The sequence below is a fragment of the Rhizophagus irregularis genome, chromosome 4, assembly GCF_026210795.1.
Source record: "Rhizophagus irregularis chromosome 4, complete sequence".
Taxonomy (NCBI): Eukaryota; Fungi; Glomeromycota; class Glomeromycetes; order Glomerales; family Glomeraceae; genus Rhizophagus; species Rhizophagus irregularis.
Genome location: NC_089432.1, coordinates 1669172 through 1679885, shown reverse-complemented (window position 1 = coordinate 1679885; position 10714 = coordinate 1669172). Strand labels below are relative to the sequence as shown.

Here is a 10714-nt window from a genome sequence, read left to right as displayed (position 1 = left end):
ATTCCTATGTCCACATTTTTTTTTTATTTGTGTAATATTCATAATTTTTTTTAATAAATCAATTCATGTAATATATATTTTAATAAGTAAATTCATATAATTTTTTTTTGATAATTAAATTCATATAATGTTTTTTAATAATTACTAAATTTGTATCATATAATGCTTTTTAATTTTTATTTATTTTAATAAATAAATTCATATAATGTTTTTTTTTAATAAATAAATTCATGTAATGTTTTTTTTAAAATAAATTTGTATAATATTTTTTTAGTAAAAAAATTCAATAAATTCGGGTATAATTTTTTTAATAAATCAATTCATGTAATATATATTTTAATAAGTAAACTCGTTAATTTTTTTTAATAATTAAATTTGTATAATGTTTTTAAATAACCACTAAATTTGTATAATGCTTTTTTTTTAATAAATAAATTCATGTAATGTTTTTTTTAAAATAAATTTGTATAATATTTTTTTAGTAAAAAAATTCAATAAATTCGGGTATAATTTTTTTAATAAATCAATTCATGTAATATATATTTTAATAAGTAAACTCGTTAATTTTTTTTAATAATTAAATTTGTATAATGTTTTTAAATAACCACTAAATTTGTATAATGCTTTTTTTTTAATAAATAAACTCGTATAATGTTTTTTAATAAATAAATTCATATAATTTTTTTTTAATATATAATGCTTTTGTTCTTTAATAAATAAATTTATATAATGTTTTTTTTTAAAATAAATTTGTATAATATTTTTTTAATAAATAAATTTAATAAATTCGGGTATATGTATTTTTTTTAACAAAATAAAATTCGGATATATATTTTTAACAAAATTCGGATATATTAATAAAATTTGGATATATATATATATATATTAATAAAATTCAAATATATTTATTTTTAATTTGGATATATATATTTGGGTAACATTATTTGACGACCTCGCCATGGTGACCATATCACATGACTTAATAAAAATTTTAATTGGCTGATTTTCATTTTTGATCGGTTAATTTTTAAAGAATATTTTATTTACAGTAAAATTTCATTTGTTAAATACAATAAAAACTATAAAATTATACACTTAGTGGATTATATTTTATTGATTAGAGAAATAAAAACTAACAATAATGGTAAATAGTGATAAAAAAAAACATACAATGATAAAATGAAAAAAATGCTAATAAATAAGCAAAAAAAGGAAATAGAAGATATAACGTTAATAATTATAAAAGAAAAAAGGAAACAAAAAGAAATGACGTGAAATGAAAAGAAAGAAATGAAAAAAAGTGTAAAAAGGATAATAAGGACAAAAGAAAGTGTAATAAGGTGATAAGGATGAAAGGGAAGTGAAAGGGAAATGTAAAAGAAGTGAAAAGGGTGTTAGAAGATGAAAAGAGAGTGGAAAAGATGATAGTGAGCGAAAATGAAGTGAGAAGGAAGTAAAAAGGATGATAGGAGATGAAAAGGAAGTGAGAAAGATGATAGTAAACGAAAATGAAGTGAGAAGGAAGTAAAAGGGTGATAGGAGATGAAAAGGAAGTGAGAAAGATGATGGTGAACAAAAATGAAGTGGGAAGGGAGTAAAAAAGGATGATAGAAGATGAAAAAGAAGTGAGAAAGATGATGGTGAACGAAAATGGAGTGAAAAGAAAGTGTAAAGGGTGATAGGAAAAGAAAAGAAAGCAAAAATAATAATGATAAATAAAAGAAATAAAAAGATGATGGAGAATAAAAAAGAAGTAAAAAGGAGAAAGAAATAAAATAATAAAGGGTAAAAAAAAAGTGAAAAGAACGATAGAAAGACGAAAAAAAGTGAAGAAAAAATAATCAAAAACACCACCCATAAAAAAAGGAACAAAGAAATGACTGGTTAGTATTATTTCAAATAAAATGAAAAAGTAATAAAAACAGAAAGATATAAAAGTTAATAAAGCAAGAAAGACATACATTAAATAAAAAGAAGCCATCTCATTATCTAAAGAAAAAAATAAAGTTAGCGTTAATAATAAAGTAAAGAGTCATTAAATACAATAAAATAATGAAAAAAAACAAAAAAAAATTGCCTTAAAAAAAAGTCATTTTCAAGCCAAAATAGCACTGCAATAAAAAATAAGGAAAAAAAAAATTATCATTATCTAATAAACAAATTAACATTTATCAGATGACGCGATGATCATGTTTGTGTAGCCAATAAAAAATATAAATTTATTACATAATCAGGGGCCACCATGGCGACCCAGGTCGCCAATTACATTTTCCCTATATATTTTTCATAAAATTAAGATATATTTTTTTTTATATACAGTATATTTATTTTGACATTCAATTCCTATTATAATCACAAGAATTAGCCTCTTGGACAATGTATACGAATAATAAATATATCCTTGATGTTAATATATAGTTAGCTCTTAGATATTTGGCCAGTCAATTCATAATTCCTTGATGTCAATATATGGTTAGCTCTTGGATTTTGATCAACCAATTTCATGCTGCAGATCATGATCAATTTTTTTTTTTTATATAAACGACCATTGTTCGTAATATTGAACTCAATATCAACTCAATATCAATATCAATATCAATTCAATATCAATTCAATTTCAATTCAATCAATATCAATATATATCAATAATATAAAAAACGTACCCTATACTTAGCGCATAAGAGCTAACCAAATTAGTAAAATTTTCCTTCCTTTCCAGGATAGCACAATTAGCAGAACAACCAATTACAAGGAATATCACTATTAAAATGAAGATCACCTGATATCATTAACTATATAGCGTGATCTGTATATGGTGTCCATTATACTGAAATTGAAGACTTTTAAAATTGCTGGTGTATTGATTACAATAAGAATCAGGACGCTAGCTTGTCATTTTATTTCTTTTTAAAATGAACGTGTCAATATTTAGCAAAGACTTCCGCCGCCAAGCAAAATTTGTGCCGCCATATCCAACGTATTGAGTTTTAACAGTAAAATTATGTCACATGATTGTAACTCAAGTAACGGCTATTATATTACGTTTCACTTGAATCAACTTTGAATTTTTAAAAAAAAACCCAAAAATCTGGAACAAAAATTTTAATGTAGTTGGACGTTTATTTTTTTTATAAATACAATAAAAAACTTTCGTTTCCACTTGAACATATACCCCCGAAAGATTTTGCCAACACCCAAACCCTTTTTTTTCGCCATACTAACACTTTATAACAAAACTAGGAACAAACTTATAATAACACGGTACTATCAATATAGAACCAACTTACTATCCTAGTACTTCCATGGAGTCTTCTCAAAAAAAAAAAGTAACAAAATGAAAAAGCGTTTACCATCTTTACCACCTAATTTATACGACTTTATTATTACAACATTTACAATATAAACCTCTTTGATTACAAAGTTAGACGACGTTTTGACGTCAGTTAAATGCCCAATACAATTCAGGCTATGATAGAGTTATTCAACTTTACCGACAATTTCAACAAAGACGTTCTCGCCCTATATATTGAAGACGTTAGTTCGAAAGCGAATAACTCAGGATTTTTCGCCATATTGCAACAAGACCGAGAAATTATTAACAACCCTTCAATTTTTTTCAAAAGATTAACACCCCCTCGTGATGACAACGAAATGTCCGTCAACTCACAACACCCTCAAGCTTCAACCTCAACACTTACACATAACACCCCACCGGTTACCCCGGCACACGAATAGAAAAATTACATCCTTTAAAAACAATTATGGACCTATAACTGTACGCACCATTCTATACTTGAACAGTATTTACGTATAGTAACTATGTTAGTTAAAAGAAAGATACGGATGAATTGGCTTGAATTCTTTTTTTGAATTTTTATGTTCGCCCGGGTTTCATTGCACCCACATCTTATATATATAATATAGTGAAACCTTTCCTTTTTAATAATAGTACTATTCAATAATTGTATTAATCCTTTTCTTTCTTTTTTTTTAGAGTAGTTCTCAATTCCTTTTCTTTTTTGTATCTAGTGCTATTGTTGTTCCGTAATGGTTGTATTATGGTTTCCTTTTCGTACAAGTGTGGGTCTGGCTGTAACTAGATGTTAGCTGCCCTAATGTAGCGCTATACTTTCTTTGATTGTATTTTAGTTTTACTTTAACTGCTTCCTACTTGACATAAAATAAATAAATAATAAATAAATCGACTTTGAATTTTTAATTTTACTTACAACATTATCACTTACCTTTCAAATGAATCAAAGAATGGTCTAAGTGTAACCTAAAGTGTGATTTCTAGTAAATAAATTTTATTAGACGTTTCAATCTTATTCATTATTAATTTATAAAGTCCATATATTAAAGTGGTTTTATTGAATAAACTTTTGCATAAAGATATTAATTATAGGTAATTATCCTTAAAAGTTTAGTTAAATTTATCTTACAATGTTCTGTCACTTCTTTTGCTCAATTGTAATTGGAATAAAAACCTACTCAAAATTTACAGTTTTATACAAAAAAGGAATTCATTTAAAATAAATATCTCTTGATATAAAAATTTTTTAGACTTTAAGACCTTCATAAAAATTTCTGTAAACTAAATAAAAAAAAAGTAAAGAGCAAAAAAAAAACATAAAAATATTCTTATTCTTGACGAAAGATTGAATTTTTTATAGTTAAATTTATTTTTTAATATTTGTATTTATACCAATTACTTATTAATTATTTATACATGTCTGTTATTAATAATTTTAACTGATATAAATTTTTCAAATCATAATAATAATAACATAAAAATTGAAAAAAATATAATGCGATATGTATTAAAAAAAATGAAGTTTATAATAAAAAACCATACCTTATTTGTTCATTCCCCATGAAATTTATTGTACTTAAAATATTAAATTTATTAAAATATACTCAAAATAGGTGACAGAGAGTTAAAAATTAGTTTTTAAATGCCGGGTTTATATTTTTAAGAACAAAAATTTTTTATCATCTAATTATAAAATTTCACACGTTAAAATTTGTACTAATAAATATATACTATTTGGTTACAGTACATTTTATCGAAATCCATTTCACCAAAACACATTTCGCCGAAGCCGAAGGGACGTTTCGCCGAATCGTCCATTTCGCCAAATGGACATTTCACCGAAATGGTATCGATTAACATTTCAATAAAAAATATTCATCGCGCAAAATTAAATTATTTTTAGAGATTTTTTTTTCAGGATATTATAACTTTAACATTCAAGCAACTGATATTAATTGTTAAGAAATTAATGAATAACTTTATTTTCCTAAAAACATTTATTCCCGAAAAAGTTAGTAAAAAAGACTATTAATATACTATTATAAACAACGAGATAAATTTAATAAAAATCAGCTAATTCAAAAATTTTTCTAGAAAACATTTCTTCATGTATTTAGTATAAAAACAATAAAATAACCAAATGGAATAAATAATTTTTCGGTGAAATGTTCATTCGATAAAATGGCTTCGGTGAAATGGATTTTGGTGAAAAGTCCGGATACCATACTAATTAATAAAACTTATTAATAATCTTTTAACGATACAACAATTAGTATGTCACGTGATGTAATTTGGAGAAATTTGATTGGTTAAACATAAAAAAATAAAATTCGCTCCGTTGACGACCTGGCCGGGTATGATTTAATCTTATGTCGTCAAATAATTAAAAGCATACTTAATTAAAATTTAAGTACATTATAAATATATTTTTCTATATTCTAAAAATATACTTAAAATATACTATAGTTGTATATTAAAGTATATTTTGAAAGTACATTATATGTACTGCATATCGCAAATTTTAAAATAAGTATATTTCAAATATATCTTAAAATTATGTTTACTTTCATATATAGCAATATAGGAATTGAACAATAAAAGATCATTTATTTTATAAATTAATCAAATAATATCAAATAAGTAATATCAAAATAAAAAGTACATCAAAATAAAAATAAATAAATACAATATAATCTAAATATAAAATAAAAGTAATAGAAAATAAAAGAACTAGAACCAAAGTGTCATATGATCAGGAGTTGATATAGAATCTTGATTCTCATTACTTGAAATAAGTTCATACCAAGGTGTAATGTCAACTCCATCATAAGTTATATTTTCTTTATCAACACTCTCTTTAAACCATGAATATAATTTTGTTTCTCTAAGCTCTTGAGATTTTTTCATCCATTTTTTCATCAAGTCAGGATCTTGAAGATAACAAATATATGGTGAATCATGTAGTTGAAGATCATTAAGGGGAATATCAAGTCTTTCAAAATCATCAATAAGTTCTTTTCTATACATCAAAAGTCCAAGATTACCATCATTTTTGGCTTTTTTAAATATATCACTAAACAAAATTAAAGGTCAGATAAGCATTTAAACAAATACATTCTTAATAAATATATTACTTACTTCATCAATGCAATAATCATATTAAATAGAACAAGAACTATAACAACATTAGCAACAAAAGCAAATAACTTTAATGGCAAATTATCACTATAATTATTCAAATTAATTGTACCCAAATAGTACATGGAAAGTATAGCATTCCATATTGTATCAGCAGGATTTTCTTGAGTTGGACCTGTTAAATTATATTCTGCATCTTCATCTTTTAATTTATAAGTTGAACTTGATGAGGCTATAGCACTATATGACGCGTTTCCAAGAAGAAAAATTCTGCAAATAAATATAAAATAAAGTTAATTTTCTTTTAATATCATGCTTAATATATCAATAATAACAAGAACAATATTACATTGAATTCCCAAATCCAATTATTAAAATAAACATAAATGTAAAAAATGGTATGATCTTTTTTAAAATATTGCCAAAAATAAATATATTTATGGCTATTACTGAAAATATTCGAAGCCATAAGAGCTTTAGAAAGTAAAAGGTAAATTAATATAAAACTATTGAAAATTAGTATCTAAAAGTCATAAAACATACCATTTCAATCCAAAGTATTAATGTAACTATTGTATATATAATGCTTATTGCCTCATTACTGATTTGGTATACATTTGTATAATTTAACAAAGAAAAAGCAATTATACCCAAAATAATACTGCTTAGATCAAATAAATTAAACATTGTAATGTATTTGATCTTATACTTCCTTATTTGCATAAATTCATTTATTAATAAATATAACCCAATGTAATAAAATATTCCAATTCCGATTTGCTCAAGTGAGTAAGTTGTTGTATCAATTGTAAGTATAATTGTATCACCAGTTGTATCTACTGCAACTACTGGTTTAAACTGAGGAATAATGGCAAACAAAATTAAAAATATAGCATATAAACCTAATGGTCTTATCCAATATGCCATTGCTTGATACCATCTTGAATTTATAGCTGCTTCTATAGATGGAATAGTAAAAAATGCATTTTCATTCTTTTTAATTCGAAGAAATGAACTAAAATTTCCATCCTCTAAGTTCTTATAGCCAGGTGGAAATAATGTCTTTCTCAAAAAAGGTATAATTCCTTTTTTGATCTTTCCTTCAACTTTTGTATCATGTGTTGTAAAATTCGGAAGTGGAACCATATAAGTGTTAGGTGATATATCCTCTCTAAAATTAAGAAATAACATCAGTAAAAGATCTAAAATAGGAATTAATAGATTGAGTAATTTATACCTCATTTTATAATATAAAAAAATATCCGAAGTATTTGTTGATAAAAGATTAGTAAGAGGCACATATACTTCTAATGTATCTTGACAAACTGATAATGCTCGGAATTTTTTAATTGGAAAATTGTACTTCATTTCTCCAAAACAAGGTTTATATAGTAACAAATCCATATAATTACCTGTATGGATAAATATTAACTGAATATCTTTTAATAAGTGAATAGCAAATACATTTATTATTATATATACCATAATAATCATGATTAGATAATTTTGATAAGTCCGGAAGTATTTTTGTAACATTAATCATCCAACCAATATGAGTCATAGAATTTTCAGAGTAATATTCTAATAAATATGCTAACATAACAGCATCTCGATCTAATAATGAAATTGGTTGTCAAAATATATAGTAAATAACAAAGAAATTAAAAATGTTACCTTGACAAAATTTTAAAGCTAATGTCAAATCATTGGCCGATTTTAGATACGTGTCTTCTAATTCCAAGTCATCACATAACTCCAAATCATTATAGTATGGATAAGAAACGTATTTATTTTGAGGTTTATGTAAATTTTCAGTAACTTGACCATTAACATCAAACAGAATGTATTTGATTAAAGAAAACGAACGTGAATAAATTAGATATGACATTAAAGGATATTGAATCTCCATGAGTTTCCAATTATCAGGATATCTTTTAATAAAGTCTTTGATAATATTTGTGATTCCACTAACAAAATTTTGATGTTTTTCTTTAGAGTTGATTCTTTTTGTATGTTTATACAGGTAGGCGAGTGATTTACATGCGTGAGTTATTACAGTAGTCATATCATCATCAATTAGAAATTTAGTTTTTGTTTCTGGTTTGATTTTGTCGCTTATCAAAATATAAACAAGGTTCGAATTTTCAAAATTTCTGAAATTGTTAAAATCTACAAAATTTATGGATTTAGATTTCCATAATTGAATACTATTTTGACCAATTATAAGGAGAAGTTTTCTGTCATTATTAAGAAATCTACCACGAATAGCCTTTGTACTATTATTCCATGGTTCTAGATCACATGACTTATATTCATGCTCATCAGTCGATTCAGTCGCATTGTCGTTCTCTCCAAAAGTTGTTCTTTTTAAAGTTATCTCTTGTACAACTTTAAACTGATCCTCAAAAAATTTATTATGAAATACTACTTTTCCGTTTGCTTTTGTTAAAGTATTAAAGTGCCCATCATATTTTGACGGAGTAAGAATATTACTATCTGATAAGCCAATATCATCTTTAGAAATAGAAAAATAATCATTTAAACATCCTGATATAATCCAAACATAAAATTTCATATTATTTTCTTTGTCTTCTTCAATTATGAATAATTTTTTATCTTTTTCAATAAATTCTAAAAATTTAATTTTATAAATATTATCAAATTTTTTTGAAACAACTTCAAGACCACTTTCCATTAAATAAAGAGTAATAGTGTTATTTCCATAAGAATAAGCAAATAATCTTGAATCTGTCGATATCGCAAATATTCCAGGTTCAATTAAACAGTCTTCTTCACAATGCTTATAAAAAACATTCACTAATTGTAAATTATTAACATCATATATTTCAATATTTATTTTTTGATGACCTCTTGTATCAACCATTAAATATTCTTGAAATTTAGATTTTAAAAGATACTTCCAATTGCATCTTGAATCCTCAAAACTTTCTAATTTTTTAAATAAATTTTCAGGTAGTAAATATGTACTGCCTTCTTTTGGTATAGAAATGTTTTTGTTCAATTTAATATTAATCTTTTGTATTTTTACACAGTTCATACAAATAAGTGTTACACGATTCTTCAAAGAATTTTTGGAATTTTTTAAAAATGTAAGTACTCCACCATGATGTTGTATCAAATAGTTGTTATCTTTGTTGTTATCATTATCATTATTAAATGAAAATTTAATAAGTTTTATCATCCCTTCACCAGAAGTACAGGATAATCGAAATTGTTTAACATCCTTTATTAAAATTTTACGAGTGTGAATGTATTCATAATAGAAAAGAATGCAAATGGGAATGATAATAAAAAACAGGTAAAAAAAAAGATTTGAATCATCAAATTTGCTGACAAAATCAGAAACGAAAGTAAGGATAAAAGTAGAGATAGCAATATATGAAATAAATAATAAGATTAAAAAGAGTTGAGAATCCCAGAATGATAATTGTTTTTTGATAAAAAGTTTAAAAAGTTTTCGAAGACCGCCTTCCTCAATTTCTTTTGGATTTATGTCTTTGTCAGTTACACAAGAAATTGCGACCAAACAAGTATCATATTCGGTATTAATTATGTCCGAAACTGCTAAAGACCATCCAAGAATGTTAGACTTTTTGAATTTATTTATATCAAATGGTATTTTCGCCTTTTCATTTGTTGTTAATTTTGTAATTGATATGGAAGAGCCATCTGAAAAATTAAGTTAAATTTAGAGGAATTTATTTTCATATTTTTTTTTTCTAGTATAAAAATTGGATTTACAGCATAATATAATAACTTACATGGATTAAACGTCGCTACTATCGAACCATCTGGGCTAATTGCCACATAAGTAATGTTTTCTCCATATGTACGGTTCCCATTTTCTAGATCGTCAACGTATTCTTTTTCATACATGTATTTGTCTGTTTCGATTTCGATTTCGTCCATTTTTTCTTTTTTCTTGTATCAAAGTATGAGAAAAAGAATTAAATAAAAATTCCGAAGAAATTTTTTTTTTTGCCAAAAAACCACGTCTAAGATTTATAATAATTGCATATGTCGATCCCTTTTCATTCCATATACTGAAACACGTTACTCATTCACTCGGTACAACTGAGAATCCATAACAAATATATAATATCCATTTTGTGCTGTTTTATATTTATAAGGATTAACCGAGATATCCGAATAATATATAGTCAAATACAAAACTTGATTCAAATAAATAATGTCACAATCGAGTGTAACGAATAGATCTGGAATTTAGACTTGTACTACTAT

General features: G+C 24.7%; 1 protein-coding gene across 1 annotated transcript; it reads right to left on the bottom strand.

Moving 5' to 3' along the window:
• Positions 1-6043: 6043 nt before the first annotated feature.
• On the bottom strand, positions 6044-10381 carry OCT59_023738 (uncharacterized protein; the record flags this gene model as incomplete). Its single annotated transcript, XM_066134921.1, has 8 exons — positions 6044-6386; positions 6452-6721; positions 6801-6925; positions 6995-7622; positions 7689-7863; positions 7934-8065; positions 8126-10141; positions 10234-10381. 8 exons carry the CDS (start codon positions 10379-10381, stop codon positions 6044-6046), a joined length of 3837 nt encoding a protein of 1278 aa, XP_065990999.1.
• Between the last annotated feature and the right edge of the window lie 333 nt (positions 10382-10714).